At 40.7% G+C, this 21,187-nt stretch overlaps 1 protein-coding gene across 8 annotated transcripts in view; it reads left to right on the plus strand.

Moving 5' to 3' along the window:
- The window catches only part of LAMA2 (laminin subunit alpha 2), a 377,555-nt gene that overhangs the window by 144,799 nt on the left and 211,569 nt on the right, over positions 1-21,187 (plus strand). For all 8 annotated transcript variants that reach the window (XM_060272671.1, XM_035109029.2, XM_060272672.1 and 5 more), the window contains exons 7-12: positions 1,540-1,657; positions 2,559-2,737; positions 3,175-3,274; positions 6,543-6,703; positions 11,932-12,072; positions 16,322-16,495. In XM_060272671.1, coding sequence (XP_060128654.1) covers positions 1,540-1,657; positions 2,559-2,737; positions 3,175-3,274; positions 6,543-6,703; positions 11,932-12,072; positions 16,322-16,495 — 873 coding nt within the window. The remainder of the gene's footprint in view (positions 1-1,539; positions 1,658-2,558; positions 2,738-3,174; positions 3,275-6,542; positions 6,704-11,931; positions 12,073-16,321; positions 16,496-21,187) is intronic.

The raw sequence follows: 21,187 nt of genomic DNA on the forward strand, positions 1-21,187 counted from the left end.
CCTGATATACACCTCCCACACTAATGTACAATTCGGAACAAAATTATCCTTCTGATTTTGCACTTCTTTCAATTTTGTGATATGCTTTTAGCTAAAAAAAAAAAGTGTCAAAATGCAGAAAAAATACAGTGAAACGTTTTGAAATGATTCAAATGCAATAAATGTAATGCTTCAAATGCAATGCTTCAAATGTAATAAAATACATTGAGAAAATGTGTACATTGAGATCGAATGGACTGTATTCATCCAATCAATAATACTAGCAGAAGCTAATGCAAAGACTCCCACTTGCACAATGGGAATTTGTCCACTGTTATTCCCCTGCATGTACCCTGCACATTCCACAAATCTGCTCCATAGGGTTGGGGGAATCCAACAGAAAACATGCCTCCGGGCTACACTGATTACAAGCCAATATGTTTAGAATTTTGATAAAACTCTGTTTAATTAAGAGTAAATAAAATATTTAAATAAAGAATAAAATATTTATTTAAATATTTGTTTAGACGATTAATGTGGAAAAGTAACAAAACAGACTATTGCAAGAGCACCTGCAAAACTGACATGGACTCACTTGCCCATCCCTAGTCCATTCAAACTTATAATACAATCAAAATTATGCTGTCCTCTAAGTAAGGCATATGGGTATAGATGTGATGCCAAAATACTGTAATGAAAACAGGTAGAGAACAATGAAACTGTCCCATATGGAATGCAGCATAAAATACAGCAGATCAGATAAAAAGCATTAATAGAGATAGCTGAAACATTTGTGCAGTTCAGTACTATGCAAGTTTGCTTCAGAGTAAGTTCCATCATGCTTAATGGGTCTTACTCATGGGTCTTACTCATATATCACCAACTTAAACTTGTATGACACATTTCAGCTGGAGTCTTTCTATTGGCTGCATCTATCTTTAAAGTGAAGCCAAAGACCGCATTAAAGGAGACCAGGCATTCCTTAGCTATTTTGATCAAGTACATATCTCTTACTTTTTGTGTTTAAAACTCAAGGGAGCAAAATATTTGACAAAATTCTTACAATAAAATGACATGAAATAATTCTGCTCACTAGACAACATCAGAAGCAACTCCTCAGAGCTGCTGTGTTAGCTTCCCAACATGCATATCTCTGCTACTTACTGGGAGAGAAAGGGGATTAGTCAACGTGGTAGGGAGTTCAGTGCAGTGCAAACACACTAGCAGAATCAATCTGGTGGTCCTGCCAGTGCATTTGCACCATGCTGACCTCCCTGTCACCTTGTCCCTCTCCTGCCTGGTAATCAGCAGTGATTCACCTGCCAGCAAGTTAGCATGTTATCCTGGGTGCTGTTGGTTCTTGGCAAATCAAGGTTGATAGGACATCTAAACCAGGCCTTTCCCCTTCCTATCTGCGTTTAGCTACTCAGCACATCTGCAAATCCCTTCTCCCTAGAGTACCAAGAGACATTGACTGACATTTTCCAATTGTCTAAGACATTCCTTTTGAGCTGCTCTAATGTTTTCCCTTTCTACTTCCTTTTTAAACAACTCAATTAGAGATCTTCCTGTCAATGTGAACACAACACATGTGGAGAAAGTTGTGATCGGTGTTGCCCTGGATTTAACCAGAAGCCTTGGCGAGCAGGGACCTTCCTTGTAAAGCATGAGTGTGAAGGTAATGGAAAGACTCCAATTAGATGTTGTTTTTGACATTGGTTAAAAACAAAACAAAACCAGACAAGCCAGCTCCAGGCTGCCACAGCAATCAGGCCTGGATTGGGCCTGATGCCAGCTGGAGCTGACTGAGAGAGCAGTTTAGGACACAGTTTGGGACGCAGTGGATTCCAGGCCTGCTCAGCTTCAACCTATGTGTGAGCTGTCTGCTGGTGGGGAAATGCATGGCCACCTCTGCTTCATATGATAAAAGCCTGCCAGAATAAAAGGTCTTCAACAACTGGTGAAAAACAATGAGGCAGAGAGCTGTTTTATGTGTGCCAATAATGTCAGTGGGAAAAATGTAACCATAGCTTAGCATTTAAAACAATGATACCTACTAGTGGTTAATCCTGGTTAAAATGTTCTCTTTCAAGTATACTGTATGTAAATAATTTTGAACAACTGGAAAGTAGCTATCAAAGCGTCCAACCATTTGTAATGATTTAATACTGGAGTAAAAAAAGGCATTGCAAAAATAATGGCCTTCCTCTATCCAACGCTTTCATGCTCAACCCATATACTTAGAAAAAGTGACGTGTCTATACTGATTTTAAAATGGCACTTTGACATGCCTAAAATACAACGACTGGAAAAAGCATTGAGGATTGTCCCTCTACTAACAAAATGATTTGAAAAGGAAATATCCAGAAGAATGCTTTGACATCATTTGCGAGTGGTCCCTTATTAATTTAAAGACCAGAAAAAGCTGTTTGTAGATGAGATATTTATGCCATTTGTTTCAATACACAGAGCGCAAGTGTCAAAATGATGAAAGAATATTGTTAAATTTCTGGTAAAACGTTGTTTCTATATGTCTGCACCGATGCGACGTTTGCTGATACACTTTCCCCTTTTTTCAGCTTGCAATTGTCATGGGAAAGCTGAAGAATGTTACTATGATCAGTCTGTGGCAGACAGAAAGCAGAGTCTGAATATCCGTGGGGATTACATAGGGGGTGGAGTGTGCATTAATTGCACACAAAACACGGCAGGCATCAACTGTGAAACCTGCATTGATGGGTACTTCAGGCCAAAGGGGGTAAAGTATGACCTACTCTTATCTTCTGTAGACCTAGACATAATTTTCACCATAAGGTGCTAGGTTATTAAGTGGTAAAACACTGTTTTGATTGCCATTTTTGGAGGGTTAAATTCTAATTCTGACAGCCTACTAGTGGCCTTTCACAATGGGAAATTGGTAAAGGAGAGATTCACAACGATATGAAAGTAAATTGTGTTGATATGAAAGACTGCACTAGAGGGTCAGGGCTTCCAGCTAGATTTCTGCTTGAATTGAAGCAGGATGCAATTCAGTAAACATCGCTTTCCTATCAGGAGGGGCATGTTGTTTACCAGAGAAGAGAAATATTAGCGCAATTGCCAATGAGAGGAATATGACAAGCTTTCGAATTAAGTGCTTATGTTTCATAATTTTGTTTTGTCTGTAACCTAGTTGCCCTTGCTTTCCTTACACAGGTGCTCCCAGCTAGTCGCAATCCATGTCGGCAATGCCATTGCAATACTATTGGCTCTCTAGATGGCACATGTGTCAAGGATGAAAAACATGCTTTAGGAGGTGAGATTATTATTTTTTTGACTGGGTCGCCGTGTTAAACATTACTACCACATTGTTAAATTGAACGTTAAGTACCGTAGTAACCTCTTTTCGCTTTCCCAGTGCTTACAGAAATACCATCTCACAGGAGACCTTTTCAAATCTGCTTGCCTACTTTCTTGTAGAGTTCTTCCTTGGAGACCTAATCATTCCACCCCCATGCCATTCTGTCTTACATTCTCTATCTTGTGACATGCTCATTTGAGGAAACAGGAATCTCTTCCCTATGGACTTCAGGTTTTTCTCCTCTTTCTGTCTTGTTGTATATGGAAAGGTGTTGCTGAAGAATTTGTACAAAAATACACACTGATACGTATCCCATCATTTCCCGTATGCCTGCCAAAGTTGGCCCATGGCGGTGAGGGGGGGATAAAGATCTGGTGTTCTGAGTGCAGCAGGACATGATTACATTTCCTTGCTCTCTGTAGGAATTGTACTGCAGAGGGAAAGCATGGCATTTTTATATTAAGAGGGTCCTCTTTTCAGGGCAGACTCTGAAATTCTTCCCGTGCAAGTAGTTCTCACATTGGGCTTGTGCTTTTCATAATAATGACTTATGGGTGTAGTTCCATGAATGAAAAGGTGTGCATTAGAAGCAAACATTTCACTGCAGGCAGGTCACAGACTACCATGCCTAGACATTCAGGCAAGCAAGGATTGTTAGAAATGTAGCATGTATCTCTCCTTCCATTCCTGGCAGCCAGTTCTCCCCCCCCCCTAATGAAACTAATTCTAAGACAAGATTAGAACCTCTGCCTTAGATTCCTCCTTTAGCATATCTAATTTGCATAAAAATCCTATACATGGCTCCTCAGAAGTAAACCCCATTGAGTTCAAGGGGACTTCCTCCTAGGTATAGGATTGCAGCCTACAGCAAATTCACTTCAGGCTGAACTTTTAAAAAAGAAAAGAAAAGAAATTATACCTATCCAGTTGAAGAAAACTGTGTATTGAGCCCAATAATGAGTCGCTCTTACAATCTGCTGCTGTGAAGTCGGGAAAAATGCTTGGTGTCCATACGCTGTAAAGGTTTCCCCCCCCCCCAAAAAAAACACAGTTCTTCAATCTATGTAAGCTGGGGAAAGATGGTGCTTATTTGAAGGAAAGGGTGAAAAGCATATTTATTTTCCCCAATGGATTTTCTCTATATATTTGCAAATCAGTATGAATGCACATTAGCTATACTGAAATTGACTTTGTTGGTGCTGGCTGTTTTCTGTATGGAAAGAAATCTTTATTTGGAGTAAAATGCAAACCTGCTTCTAAGGTATCTGTCAACCCAAGCAAGAATAAAAATGCAGTAATCCTAGGAGTATAATGGGAAAGGATGATAATGAGTGATTCTCTCCGAACCTAAAGCCTACACATCTTGTCTTTCTGGCACACTGAAGCAAAGGATTATTGGATACAGCCATAATGTTAACAATTTATTCTATGGTCACATTACAGCAGTATTTCTGTGCTGGTACAATTACCTGCTGTACTAGCATTGTTAAAAGAAAGAAAGCACTATAATATTTACCAGAAATTTGTGCCTACGAACTGACCAGGAGCTGGGCTTGTTGATGAATCTGTTAGATTTATCTCCCTTAAGTTTTTCAGATACTGTACCTTTGTTGAATGTGCATCAATCCTAAAGTTTTTATTATTATTATTATTTATTATTATTAAATTTTAATTTTTACAACAAAACAAACAGAACAGATATTTCAAACTAAAATACATACATCCACTGACATCTCACAAAAATAAAAATTATCATTGAACAAAAGACAACAAATTTGTTTACATTATTATTATCCTGTTGACTTCCCGTCACCTCCCATAGCGCAACTCTTCTTTTTTTTGCAAAGTACATACTTTTCTCTTCGTCTTCTTATAGTCTCTTTTGTACATCAATAAATCCGTTCATACCGACAATTCTTATAGGTTCTAATATTACTTTATAAGCCAGTCATTCTAAGGCTGCCATGGAAATTACAATATATCCATTTCTCTCTTGCAGATATCTCCTAAGCACGTCCCATTTTTTTTAGCAAACATCTGTTTCGTAACTCCCCTTAAGTTATCTGTTAACTGAGCCAGCGTGTATCAATCCTAAAGTATTCAGGTTGCCTAACTGTGTTCCAGCTCCCTTTGTTACAATACACATTTTAAAGATTTCAGTGGACTTAAAATCACTTCTCAACAAAACTGATTGACGTTTAAAAAGTTCTTCTTTTGATTATTAATAATTGCCAGTCCAAAATTTTTGAAGTTTGATTCATTAAAAATGGTGTGTGTCCACTTCATTTCTTCACCATGGGAGGAAATAAGTAATCAGACTTATTGTTCAACCTCCAATCTACCTGCATAACTCCACATGTAAAGAGCTTGTTGCTCCAGTCCAGAACAAATGGCTCTCACAAGCCACTCTTGAGTTCGTATATCAATAATTTAGAAACTTTCACTACTTTGTAACTAAGCCAAGTTTTACTTGCACTACTTGCACAACTTTTTCTGAATGCTGTGTGGAAAAGCACATGACTCTGATTTTTGGAAGGTTAGTAAGTAAACCGTTTTAAACTTACCAAACCTGTGGTCTTTTTTGCTAGGGGAAGAGGGAAACTTTGGAAGCGCAAGTTTTAAAGGTCCAATGGCCTATATTTCCATGCTTTACTTTGCTGCATGCTTTGTGCTTTTAAATCTCTGCTGGAGTTTTCTCACCTAAGAGTACTTGTCCCAAACCTGGATCTTGGCATGCAGTGAATTCTCTTTTCTATATATATATTCCATTTACACCAACAAGAAGAGCCTCCTGGATCAGGCCAGTGACCCATCTAGCATCCTGTTTTTGCAGAGAAACTGTGAAGCAGGGTCTGAGCAAAAGAGCACTGTCCTCTCCTGTGGTTTCCAGCAACTGTGATTGGGAAATATTACTTCCCCCAGCTATGGAGGCAGACCATAGTCGTCATGGCTAGTAGCCATTGATAGCAGTCTCCTCCATGAAATTGTCCAATCATATTGTAAAGCCATCTATGTTGGTGGCCATCACAGCCTCCTGAGCTGTAAGTTCTCACAAGATCTGGATCCTAGCAGACAGTGGCCTTACTGTGCCTTTATTAGCCTGAGTTGTTTTAATTAAATACATGAGTGTTACTTAACCTCTCCTCGCCTGTCAGCTTAACTCACTGAGTTTATGTTAAAAAAGCATCTAACTGAGCTTGGTGTTTGCTTGCTTTTGCTACAGACCAGCATCCTGGCTTCTGTCACTGTAAACGTGGCTTTGGAGGAGAAAGGTGTGATCGATGTGCATTGGGTTACAAGGGATTTCCTTACTGTCAGCCCTGCAACTGCTCTCTGGATGGCAGCTTAAATGATGACCCTTGTGAAGGACCCTGCAGGTGCAAGGTATGGATTACAACCTCTCTTCCTTTCAGTGAGCATAAACTTTTCATCTGTGCTAACAAAGATAAGAAGCTTTGCCTTCATCCATTTTTTCCTTTTGTAAGTCCCTCTGGCAGTGCCTGAGTGTCAAACAAGTGTGACCCCCAACCTTGAAGTAAGTATTTCTGATGTGAATGTGATCTCTTAATCTTGAATAGTGAATGGGAATTGGAGCTGCAAAATACCTTTGCTAAAACAGACTCACGCATGCACACACAGATGCTATACAGATAGTAAATTGCTATTTAAAATTATGTTTCTTTATAGTGCCGGGGGGGGGGAATCTGTGTTGACAACAATAACTTAGAGAGAGACCCTTAGGTATTTCTTTTAAATGAAGCACACAAATAACCTTTGCAGATTTGGTTTAATTTGGCAGCAGTGCGTAATCTCCCCCTCCTGCTTCAGAATGAGGGCAATAGGATGGACCTTGTCACACAGCCAAATCTGATTGGCTACACTATGCTGTGAAAGTGTCATGTTCATTACATGATCTCTGATTGGATAGGATCAAGGACAGAGAACATAACAGCGCCAAGGCAGCATGACATTGTGGAAACAATGATTCTGAGCAAGCAAGATAAATCTAAAAGTATACAAGTTAGGATTGCTTTTGCTGACACTTTAAACTACCTTGCCTGTCCCCCTCCCCATGATGGCAATTTTCACATCAAAAGCCCGACTTTGGAATGAATGGATGTTAAGTCTGGTTGGTGGAAATGTTATGGAGTAAGCAGGGTTCAACTTGCAACACTGATGGTCCTCCTGTTTCACATTGGTGTTTTGTTTTTTAAAAAAATTCTTGAAGTTTTCTTTTTAAAACAAACCCCAACTGAAACTGAACTACTTTTTGGGGAAAATATTGGGTTCAATACTCAATACCCTGTGATCATTCAACCAATTAGCTCAAAATTACTACAGAGATAGCTTAACAGCCCTGAAATCTGCTCTGGGTATTAATACTTTCCTCACTTGGCACATGCATAAGACCGACATGTTCTCTATCAGAAATAAAAAGGCTTCCTGTCCAATTTTTAATTTCCAAGTAAGAAGATGTAGAGATTCCAGGATTGGGTAAATTATACATTATATTGTTAAAGTGAAAGGTGTGTGCCCAACCCACAACATCTACAGTGCATTGGACCTAACAAGCCAAAGGCTGAGAGAGATAAGTGTGAGGATTAATAATAATTTGTAGTAAAATATTGATACATGAACCAGAAATTATTCTGAGTGAAATCATACATATGTTCTGATTCGCAGGTATAAATATACATTATGGTAACATGTGCAGGTACTACCAGCCCACATCTCCCTTCCCAGATGCTGAAAAGCATGTGGCATTATGTCTTCCTATGAATGTTTTCCTGCCCCCCTACTCTGCTTGTTTGTCTGCAGCTTAGGTTAATGTATGTGTTGATGCCACACCACAATTTTCCCCGGAGGAAGATTCAGAAGTGGGTTAGTGGGACCTACATGTCTTCCTATGTAGCTTGATCCTCACCATTGCTCAGGAGCACGACGTCTTAAGATTCACAAGTTATTTTAGGCTAGCAAGCTATTATCTTGGGACTGTAGCTTTCACTAGAGATGTAGGAACATGCCTCAATCTGTTCCAACATTGATCCACACTTTCATCCAGTATTTTTTGTTCCACTACAATTGGCTTATTTTGCACAAGTCTTCCTTCCATTTCATTGTCTGCTGATGCAGAACTATACAACCTTCCCTCTAGCTTCAGTATTTTCAGTCTCTGAGACTTCCAGATCACAAGAGAAGATATTGTAAAGTTTTCCAGCTATGGATGTCTCTCTGTCTGCCACAGCAGTGCCTTCATGCTCCCACTGCCCATTACCTTTAACTCCAGAGGCGACAGTCATGGGTCCATGAAGATTTACAGTTCTGCTACTACCAAAGCCAGAGGTTTTGAACAAGGTCAACCTCAAAGTCTGTGACACACAAGGTCAACCTCAAAGTCTGTGACACACTTACTGTCAAAGGAGGGGAAAGAGAACTTGCAGACACAATGTCAACTGAAAGCAAAGTGCTTGTGGAAAATATAGAACACTACCTGTTCTTTTTTCCAGTGTGCAAGTATAAAGGAAGTTAAATGTAAATTATTTTCCAGCCTGATCCACAACCTGCTTAAGAACCAGCTGTATTGAACACAGGTACCTCTGATAGAATGTGGACTAGGCTGACAAGCAGTTAGGAGAGATATCATGCATGTCTGTATGTTCCTTAGTTAACCCTCAAAACCAGGAAACTATCACATGGGAATAAGCATGCAGTCCTCTTCCACTGTTATGGTCAACACTGTCAAGAGGACCGATAAGTGGGGCAGTCTTGATCAGAGAGCAAAGTAGGTGGTTGTGGGTCCTTTTACCCTTTTATGCATTGCACTTCAAAGCTCGTGTGAATTTCTTCTTACTGCCCCTTGAAAATAGGACAGAGCTGGAAAACAAAGTGGCCACATGTACAAAAAATGCTCCTTGGAAAATGTGTGCACTTGCCACTTCCTTTGTGCAACCTCCTTTGTTCCTTAGCTTCAAAGTGTGAAGAAATCCAAACAGTAACATGTAAAGGAGCAGAAGCAGCAGGCACTTAATGTGCTGCATTAAATGAGCCACTGTTCCTATTGTATTCATCTATAGAAAATGATTTGAGTTGGTGTAACCTCTGCCCACCTTCGCCCACTCCCTAATAAACTGGGGAAAACAATATTACATTTTCATGAGGGCAGGGTAGCTGTTTTCCACTCGGTACTCTTAATTATTTATTAATTGCCTACCCACAACAAACCATTGAAATTAACTGGGCACTCTGCTTTTGGTTTATCTTCCCCCACTTCTTTTTCTTTTTGCAAATCAAATCATTTGCATTGTTAGATTTGCTTCTTCTTTCGCTAGCCTTACTCCAGGATAGCATCATCACCAGAACAGATCCAGTTCACATGAGAAATAAATCTCTGTCCTGGAAGTCTACGGAAAGTTGGTGATGTTTGCTGGCACTTCTGTCAAGGGATATATGAAAAGGATTTTCTGGATATAGGATTAGTAGGCTCATAGTAATAAAATCTGTATTTAACATCTGCCCTTGTATTTTCTCTTAAAGACTTTCATTTTCTTTTCTTCGTTCTCGACAGCTTTTCTTTTCTAAGATATCCTAGAACTCCAGAACTATTTTAAACCCTCTTCTTCATGTTAATCCTATATCTTTGGCTGCAAGGGAAGCAAGTAACTTTCATTGGGCATGTATGAGTAAACTATTGCTAGCATGATACTGGCTGTATTAGGCTAGCCATCATTTCCATCCAGGGAATGTTTTGGCATTTGCGGTGAACCACAAAATGGTGTCTCCCTCCCCATCAGGGAAGAAGAGGTGAATGAAGATCTACATTGGGATCTGCTGTCCCTCCGGATCATGCCCCTTGAGGTGGTCACGTCACCTTGCCTCATGAGTGGGCCAGACCTGTTTCTACGGAACCAACAGCCTTTGCAGGTCTATGGTCAATCATATTTGTCCATGGAACACAACACTTCATACAATCCTTACACTTATTGTAGCGCAAGCAAGTAATGAACTTTTAGACACTCTGACCTTTTACTAGTAAAAGGACAGTGTGGCACTTGGATTCCAGTTAATTGCAGTAGACACATTCAGAATACTCATCAGATGATTATTATATATCATATATCAGAGGAGTAGGACTCTGCCTAACAGTAAATGGAGCATAATCTTTAATCCAGACTACATACATCTGCCATTTGCAGTAGATATGCATAACTAAAACAGGGCAAGGCAGCTGGCCAAATGTTTCCTTTTCTTGGCAATCTGCAAAGTAATAAATGCAACAGTATTATTGCAAATGCAACACAATTTGGAAAGGGGCAGGGTACCCACTTAACATTACTGAAAAGGAATAAACACATTAACAAAAAAGAGGCAAAAAAGAACACAGCATAAATTTTGTGTATGCAAATGTACTTGTATTGATGCATTTGGAGAAATCATCACTATAACTTTAATAGAAATACAATCCCCACTATAGTGGGGAAGACCAGGTTACCTGTGTGCCTGTTCAGACTGTTGTTTGGGTACTAGTTGTTGATAGGCAATGTAAAGGCCTAGGCATTCCCTTCTTAGAGCTCGTTTAAACCAGATTTCGACCAGATAGCCCTCCAAACAGAGGGTGCCAGCAAATAGAGGGCTGTCCTCTGACAACCCTTTGAATACAGAGCTGTGCTCTGTAAGGTGTGGTCACCCTAAAAGAGGTGAATGTCCTAAGGGCACACTCATGTTCAGCTGTGAATTTCTTTAAATGTGCAATGGGTAAACTCATTGAGGTGGTTTACAGAAGGTATAAATCTTGCAGGTTGTGAAATAATTATTGTGGCTGCCTTCCCTGCACACCTGGTCCCTGCTGTGATTCTGGGTTAGATCCAGATTCATAGCAAAAGCTGAACCATGTCTACTTAGAAGTAAATCCTATTGAATTCAGTGGGATTACTCCCAGATAAGTGGAACTACTATTTCATCTTAAGTCTAAGTCTTGCTGAGAGTAGACTCATTGCATTTAATAGTTGTCAGTGGATCTAACCCCCTGGGCGTAGCATGTTGGTCATGGCATTAGACTGGGGCCTGTTTGCAAAGTCTGATGCACTTAGGCCAATTCAGCACAGTTGCTAGTACAGTTTTTTGTACTTGGTTTTTTAAAGTATCGAAAGTCGAACATTTCGAATGCCGAAGTAACTGCTTCAGTTTTCAAATGCTTTTCAGAAGTCGAACGTGCCACGTGGCTTCCGTATTGAGCTTTCCGGAAGTAAATGCTTCCAGAAGTAAATGCTTCAGTTTCCGAATGTTTCAGAAGTTGAACAGTCTTCCAGAACAGATTACGTTCCAAAATGAGTTACCACTGGGGCAGAGACATTCCTCACATAGACTGGAGTTCTACACTAATCACCCACTAACATTAATATTTCTTTTAAAAATTCCACCCACAAATCAAAACCCACAAAAGGAACAAAAAGGCAACTTGACTTAGCTCTAATGTATGAGAGACTGTTTTTGGTTTTTATTGGTGTTTTATGTATTTTAAGTTTGTTGTGTATCACCCTGAGGATCTTTGGAGGAAAAGTGATTTCTGAATACTTTCAAACAAACTTAACTAATATTCCCATGTACATTTGCAGGCCAATGTTGAAGGAGAAAACTGTGATCGTTGCAAACCTGGCTTCTTTAACCTGCAGCAAGACAACCCCCAGGGCTGTGAAGCGTGCTTCTGCTCAGGAATAACAAATGACTGTGTGGGCTCTCGTTGGACCTACCATGCTGTAAGCTAGAATAAATGTGCACACCCTTCTAGCGTATCTCCCTTTTTAAATGTTATTAATTCCAGCATATCTCCCCCCTTTTAAATGTTATTAATTGAAACCAGCTTTGTATAGTGTTTCATACTTCATAGCTATATTTTAAATTCAAGAATATAACAATACTTTACTTGTTATTTTTACACTGGAGAGCAGTCCTAGAATCGATGCCCCACAGAAAAATGCAAGCAAAATCATTCAGGGAAATTGCTCTTTAGGTGCAGATGAGAAATGTGTGAGAGAGGAACTGGGGAAGTGTTATAGTGCTCTTATGCTGTCCATCTTAGAGACAGATCGGAGAAAGGCTTAAAATTCTCTGGAATGGGAACAAATATACCTGTTTTCTCACACAGGACAGCAGCAAGTTTAATGTGAAATATCTTCTTGGGGTAGTTATCTATTACTTTTGGATATGTTGTTGAAACATTATCTAAGAGGATAACGTCATTCTTTAAAAACAAAACAAAAAAACGCCCTGATTTTGAGAAGCATTACGGGGTGGGGACTTTGTAAATTTAATGGTTTCTCCCCCTGCCCTCCCCCACTGGGGAAAAAGAATCTTGAAGCCTCTCAAGTTTCAGGATTTTTGCCTGAGATGAAATTCAGTTATATTTCCCTCCTGACTGGATGCGTATCTGAAACCATCCACACCATGCTTGTAGCTTTCAGTGTATCATAGTGACTAACTCATACTGAAGCATGTGAAGGATACCATGTTTCTCCACTGAAAGCTAAGAACGATGGATAACTTCTGGCATGACTTGGAGAACTGTGCCTTGCTGTCATTGGGCTTGATGACTTCTAAACAAACTTAGAGCACATTTGTTTAGGAGGCATCCAGAACATCTGGACTCAGCAAATGAGAGAAATGAGCATGTGATAAAGAGGGGTAGGTGCTCTTTGTCAAAGAATATCCCATAGTACCTGTAACTGTGTGGGGAATGCCTAGTGTTTTCATCACCCTGCAGCCCACTGGGGTTAAAGTGAATGGTTGGAGGCTTGAGGCCCTCACCTCTCCATGATCATGTAGTAAGTTTTAAACCGCACATAAGCTGTGTGGATGATCTATCTATCTATTTATAACTCAGCTGAAATTCAGTGTCTCCATCTAGTGGGTTCCACTACTTTGAAATACCATAGCAATTCTCCAGTTTGATTGGGCTTGGAGAGGGAACTATTTTGATTTAAATAGCTATGTGTTGTAATTGTGGTTTTGTATGTGTGTGAAATGAGATGCCTGCTGGGTGAACTCTGTAACCAGGATCTGTTTCAGCTCACAGCTGAGCCGTTTCACAACTCTGATGGTATCCGCTCACCCGAAAGCGATCAGCCTTGAGCTTGCCTGCATATTTACAATTTGCCTGGGAATTCCATAATGTCAGAGGTTTCCCAGGGCATCCCATGTGCTTTTCTTAAATATGAATTGATGTTTGATATTATGTAGAGCAAGAAAACTGAGAAGGGACTGTTAAACAGTTGGACCTGTATCTGATAGTCTGCTAAACTCCTATTGTATTCTTTTGTGCTGAAGGAGACTGCTGAGCTCCTTACAGCAGGGGTGCACAACATATGACACACAAAGCTACTTTGATAGCTGAGGCATTGTGAGATGTTTCACAATTGTATTTTATTTTAGAGGAGTAAAAAAATACCCACCATTTCCCCTTTTTGGGAAATTGTCTGTTTCATGATTTTGGTAAACAGAAAAAAATAGCTTGTTCATCTTTTAATAGTGTTCCCCATTAATTGCAATATCTGCAGGCATGAGGTGACTGTGGAATGTGATGGAGGGTGGTTGAAAATGCAAGGGCCCTGGCTTGAATTGACTGGTGCCCTTTTGAGCTCGGTCCACCTGTCTTCAAGCTGAGCTATGCTTAAACTGAGTCTCAGGACCTGCAAACCCCCCCTTTCCTGCCAGTCTTTTCCCCTCCCCAAACTATCCTTAACTTGGGAAAAGAGGCACAGGCGGGAGAAGTCCTGCAATCAATTTATATGTGCTACACATTATTTCCTGTCAGTTCATGAGGAACAGTGCAGGTCCCTTCAGGTCCAAATTATGCCCTCCGTGCATTATTTCCTGCCCAGGATCATGTGACTTGTAATTTGGAGCGTGTCATGTGCAACCAAAGAGGAGACCTTCATAGGGTGTCTCCTGTCCCTGTCTTCTGCTTTCTGTCTCATTCTCCTGCCCTCTGATATTCCTCCTCCAAGATAGGTTTTGTCGTTGTTGAAGCACAGGCAAGGAAGCAGAGCAGGCTTTGAGAATCAGAGGGAGGCAATGAACTGCAGAAGCCCAGTTGATTTTTTGAACGAGCAGTAGTGTGCTTCCCTATCTCTAAATATCAGGACTGTGAGTTAAGGATAACAAGAATTATCTTCTTCTGCTCCATGGAGTTTGAAAGCAGGGAGTGAAACGATAGCATTCTGTTTGGAGTTGAGTTCAGAAGCTGGCATGGCTTCCACAATTCACTCCTCAGCTTATGGAACCTCTTGAAAGATGATAGTAACATCAGGATGTGAGACAGCAGTTTTTAGATAGACCACTGTCTTGGGTCCCAATTGCATTTCTATGGCATAGTGTGTGAACTACAGACTTGCTGCATCGCAGGCCTTTTCGCCTCCAATGCAGGTGGAATAGATCTAACCCTTGCTCATCTCAGTGTCCCTCAATTCCACTAAGAAAAGAGTTGGATTTTTAAAAAAATGATTCATTACTGGATTGGAGATCACAGATGCTCTCTCCTGTGATACAGACAGGGTTCTGCATCCCTTGCTGTTTGGACGGCAAAGGGTTAGGGGTAGCTACCACAGCCCTCTCATTATGATGCCCCTCTATTCTAGCCAGGGAATAGGTTTTAAACTCAGCCTACCTAGCTTACAAAGTGCAGAGCAGGCACTCATTCCTATCATGCTTAGAGTCCTCCTCAACTCAGGAGGAAATATTAACAAATCCAGAGATGGCTGGACTAGGGCATGAGGAGCTGAGTTTCAACCCCATAGAGGGGTGATCCAGCCAGGCAGAAAGTTTTTAATGGGTGGGTTCTCCGGTCACAGACACCCTTCACATGACATGGGGAGCTGTCCTCATTCCTTTTATGAATACCTCTAATATAGAGAGAGGACTAGGTAGTTGGCCCCCAAGAGACCCATCCAGTGAACTACAGGTGGGCTTTTCTAAGACTTTTCCTCGCTGTACCAAAGGTTTCTAATCTAGCAAGCGAAAAGTGTTTTTAACCTACCCCCTGGAGGGAGATATTTAGGATGCAAATATTCCCTGAATGATGCTTTTGCATCAGAAGGGTGGGATATAACTATTTTAATAAATAAAATCAGATGGTTATGATTGCTCCCTCTTTCTCAATCCTGGAACTTGAGAGAAATCAGTGTCTCTTAGCTACCCTTGAAGAGGCTTCTGGCTGTCCTTTGAAGAGAATGTCACTTGCCCTGAAGAAGAGTCTTTTCATTTGAAACGTTCTGGATCTTAAAGTGTTGCTTTCAGTGCACCACTGAAGTCTTGTCTCATTTTATTGTGGGGGCTTGGTCCTTCCTTCTTTTCTCCACTGGACGCCATGATTCCAGCCAAGATTCTGGTCTGAGTGGCCCACCTCCAAGAAGCTGCTCAGCTTCCAGCTCTTCTTACAGTTTCCTTGTTAAGAAGTTTGTCTTGCAAATCCTTCAGATTCAAGGTGATACATTGTGCTTCCCTATGCCATACATACGCATGGTCTGAAAATTCTTTTATGGAGGCTGCCTAATTTTATCATAAGGAGGTGCATCTAATATGTTGTTCAGTGCAATGCATTAAATATAATTTGACTTCCTTTCTCATGAAATTGGCACATGCAGAATTACAGTTAAGGAATACATTCTGCAGTACTCAATCATAAATTGTTACCAGCCTCAAATGGTGTGTGTGTGGAGTGAGCCCTTTGAACTCATAAGAACTAAAAACTCTTTGAAGAGAACCAATCATGACTTTAAATAAATGATTCTAAAACTTATGCTCCACTTGATTTCACTGAATATGGAAAGAAGGGAACTCCTCTATTCATAATTTTATGCAATATGGCAAACTCTACTTTCTGCTGCTGTGCTAAATGGGAATCTGTTTAAATTATGAATAGGAAAACAAACCAAAAAAACAAGGAAGGAAGATGGATTTTGTAGGTTTCAGTATGTGAGTATTAGTAGGTATTTTCTTTTGTCACCATAGATCATGGACATGAATGGCTGGCACCTGACAGATGTAGCTGGTCGCACTAGAGTGACTCCTCAGCAGGACAGCTTTGATGGACCTCAGCGACTTAGCATCAGCAACGTGGCTGCGAGGACTGCTTTGCAGCAGATTTATTATTGGAGTGCACCCAGTCCTTATTTGGGCAACAAAGTAAGTGCAGATGGTCTTTGCCTGGGTGTTAATTTGATTTATTAATAGCGAAAGATGTAAGCAATTATTTTTCTTTTAGTTTGCATTTGCGGGGTAGATATTTGACCAGCAAAATTGCTTGCTGAAAGCAACTGACATAGGCATACAGAGAATCCCCGTGAGACACGAGGCAAAGGGTAAATAAGCTAAGCAAAGCGCTGCTGCTCCCGGGGCCTCCTGGCAGCTTTGGGTGTCAGGTGCTAGGAAAGCTCAGATAATTTGCAGTATTATTTCTAGGATGAATTGGCTGGTGGTCTATTCTGTGCAAGTAACATGTGTTTCTTTCAAGCAGTCTTATCTTCCTTACCACACCTTCACATTTCACTGGTTCTTTCCCACTTAGTTTACACAGATGCTGACAGCAGATCAGATGTTGAGGGGGTGTGCTAGGGGGAAAAACGTGTATTGCTTAGTTGGAAACTTGAGTGCCGGGAGCTATACCTTGGGATTCCAGAGATAGTGTGCTGCTAAAATGTTTACAAGCCTCATTGCTGTGTCTAAAACCACACAGTTGCTTACAAGCTGACCCATCTTCCGAGGTCCTATATCTCTGGGATATTAAGCTCCACTCCTGGCTGCACCAACTTATGAATCCACAAAGGTGTGGTACAACAGGCAAACAAATCCAGGTAGTTTGCTTGCACCTGACATATACAGTGGCCTAAAAACACAGATAGTCCTCAGGTAAATGATATTACGGTTTAAGTTCCAGCCACTCCTGATTTTTCAAAAGTTACTTGCCATGTGACTCAGAAGACCACTACTTTTTTTAAAAAAAAGAACAACCCACAACTTAAAACCGCACTGGATTTGAGGAGGTATGCATGGTTCCCTGCAATGCCAACTTTTGACCTTAAGTGAGCTTTTGATCCTTTTAATAGGGATATTTCTAGGAGGTGAGACTTTCCTCACCACACTGCTACAGTGGCAGGATAATCCACATGTGGAGAATTTGTACTTAAGAAACATCTGCTTAACATTTAGGAGTTGGCATGTTTCCATGAAATAGGATCACTCTTCCCACTCATGTTAAAAAGGTATACCCATCATATGTTCTGAATGGCGGGGAATTGTAAACAATTCCTGCAAGTTCAGCAGATAACTCACACATTCTACGAACATAGGCAATCTCATTTTCTTCAAATATTCCAAATAAGCAGCAAGATCCAGATGTCGCGAGAAGGCGGAAAATGAGGGATATATATATATATATATATATATACATACATACACACATACATACAGTGGTGCCTCGCTTAACGAACGCCCTGTAAGACGAAATTTTCGCTTAAAGAAAGGATTTTTCTAGCGGAGGTTGCCTCGCTAGACGAATTCATTTTACGAAAAATTCGTCTAGCGAATCGCGGTTTCCCATAGGAATGCATTGAAATTCAATTAATGCGTTCCTATGGGCAAATTTTTTTTCAAAAAAATGCAATGCATTCCTATGGGATTCGCTAGACGAATTTTTCGTTATAAGAATAGACCCGTGGAACGAATTAAATTCGTCTAGCGAGGCACCACTGTATATATATATATATATATATATATATATATATATATATATATATATATATATATACATACATACATACATACATACAGTGGTGCCTCGCTAGACGAATTTTATATATATATATATATATATATATATATATATATATATATATATATATCCAATATAGAGCAAGAATTAAAATGCAAGTCACCCAGGCTTGCTCTCAACCGTCTTGTGGGGTCCGTTGCTTGACTGGATCTGTAGTATACTTAAGGTTATGCCCTGTGTTTGCAGAAACTTAGGCACATGCAGAAGAAATATAACTTATTTTGTTGCTCAGAAATCTTAATTGCATATATACATCCCAGCTCTAATTAATCAGTCAAGGATGGGGGAATTCGGCCCTCTGACTGTTGCTGAACTACAACTCTTAACACCCTCAGCAAACATGGCCCGTGACCAGGGTGATGGGAATTGTAGTTCAGCAACAGCTGGAGGGCCAAAGGTTCCCTACCACTGCTTTAAGTGAAGCCAAGGCCCCACTCACTGATTTCAAAGTGGCTTATGAAGTTGCCTCAGATTGAGCCATACCATTGGCCCATCTACCTCAGTAATTGTCTATTCTGACTGGCAGTGGATCTCCAGGCAGGACCTCTTAATTTCACCTGCCAACTGATCCTTCGGACTAGAAATGCCGAGGATTAAATCTGGTACTTCTGCATGCCAAACATGTGCTCTGCCACTGAGCTATGGAGGCACTTTTTCCACCAGTACCACCCTTGTCAGGTTACTGTGTTTTTGTATTAGGGTTTTAAATCATAAAACTGACATTTTATGCCTAAGAATAGAATATTGGTGTACATATTAGAGTACTCTTGTGTGAACTGTGGCAGCTGGCACATGAAAAAATGGTCGTGGTGCTGAAAAAGCCTGGAATCTGAATAGCTATAAAACAAGCAGGAGCTTTTGATATGTTTAGTCTTGCACTGTTTTGTTTGTGGTGTAGTTTATTTGAAACTTTGTGAAGATATCCCAGGCTACTTTCACCAGGCTTCCCTCCATAGCTTTTTCCTCTTGGCTGGAAATCTGTGAAACAGAAGGTAAGTGAGCAAGTAAAGATTAAGCTGCATCTCTTTGAAAGAATATGGACATATTGTTCAAGACTATAGATTGTTACGGAGACTCAAGTCCGGTACGAGCAGGGTCCGTTTTGCTTGCTCTTAGGCAATGAACATTTCCTGTGCTTTTGGCAGATACTTTGCAGATATCTTTTCCCACTTAGGAAGCAAAATAATGGAAAGAATATGTGCAATTTGTCTGAACATGGAAGGCATTTTCCCCCACTTGTAATTTGGAAGGACTTTATGGTTTACTGTCAGACATCACTGTATGAATGAAACAATTTGCCTTAATAACTGAACCATATAAATTTTTGATACTACAGTAATACTGAAAGCACTCACAAATTACCATAGTACATCTTAACTGTCATGTTGCATCATGTAAATTATAGCCATGATGACATACTTAGCTGGGGTGATTTAGTGCATTGCTATGGAAATGGCATATTGAGGGTTATTATTTGTAAACTCAATAAAACGTTTCTCTAAATAGCTGAAACTGGATTAAACCAGCTTTTCTAGATGATGTTTGCTTGCAGTGCTTCAAATACAATCTCCATTGTATGCATGGTTTTCTGAGACTTGCTGCCTAAGGTAGCACAGAATAAGATTTCAATATACAGTAGCTTGTGACCTTACCGTCCATTTTTCTGACACCTCCTCTTCCATTACTGCTATACCTAATGGTGGGAAGCATCAAGAATTTATATTCCATCCCTGTATGCGGTCCTTGCACTGAAACATTACAGGTCAAATTCAACTAAGTTGCTGTACTAGCAGAACCTAGTGCAGCCATTCCTACTAGCAGAATGGGACTCCCCCCCTCCCACCATGTGCCCCCATAACTCGCCCCCCCCCAAAAAAATCTGCTCTGGAGCTTTAGAAGAGGAAAGGAGAGAAAGAGTTCTGTCAGGCAAGCAGAAATATTTGTGATGTAACAGTCTCATTAGTTCTGCACTGAATACAAACCATAGTACTGTATGTATGCATTTATTTCCAAGACCTTTCAATCAAAATATGTTGAAGTTGTTTACCACCGGTTGTAATAATACACAACTCCTCAACTCACTCACAGGAACATAGGACACTTCCATGCACTATGTCAGACCATTGGTTCATCTAGCTGCATATTGTCTACACTGTCTCTGATTTCAAGCAGGGCTTTCTCCCAACATTAGTTGGAGATGCTGGGGATTGAACCTGGGACCTGCATGCAAGGCAGATGCTGTACCACTGAGCTATGGCCCTTCCCCAAACATAAACAGACATTCCAGCACCCCACAAGCACTATGGCCTCCTTGCCATTGTTCATAAAGGATTGTGCCCTTGTTCAGCTTTAAACTTTAGATGTGGCTTGCTGATAGACTAGTCCAGGGGTTCCCAACAAAATTTTCTCGAGGACCCCTCACCGAGCCGCTATTGTGACAAAGACCCCCATTATTGTGACACGGACCCCCAGGGAGGAGGGAGGGGAATGGAGAAGACAGGGTACCTGCACAGTAGCGCACAAATGAAGCCGACGCGCGCAAAGCATCTTGGGGAGGTGAGCGTTAGTAGAATGCGCGCGCTGCCTCTTTGCAAAACAGTAGTGTTTGTAAGCGCCACCTAACGGCATACAGCAGAACTACTGCCTCTATCTAATTCTAGTTTTGCGCTAGACTCTGCTCATGCAGGAAGTGGCCAAAACAAAAAATCAGTTATCATACGAAATATATTTAATATATTTTTTATTCTAATAGCATCTTGAGGACCCCTCTGGCATAGCTCGCGGACCCCTGGGGGTCCCCGGACCACCTGTTGGGAACCACTGGACTAGTCAGTTGCAATAAATAAATAAATAAAGGAACCTATCCCTGGTCAAAGTGTTTATCCTTCATCTTAGTGGCCTCCCTAGCCCACACAGGCAGCTCATGTTTGGGATGAGAATGGTTAGGGCAGAGGTTTTCAACCTTTTTGAGTCCACGGCTCCCTTGACTAACTACATTCTTTTTGTGGCACCCCTGTGGGGCTCAGGAGCACACTTATGTCACCCCT

Source organism: Zootoca vivipara, chromosome 3 (assembly GCF_963506605.1).
Source record: "Zootoca vivipara chromosome 3, rZooViv1.1, whole genome shotgun sequence".
Taxonomy (NCBI): domain Eukaryota; kingdom Metazoa; phylum Chordata; class Lepidosauria; order Squamata; family Lacertidae; genus Zootoca; species Zootoca vivipara.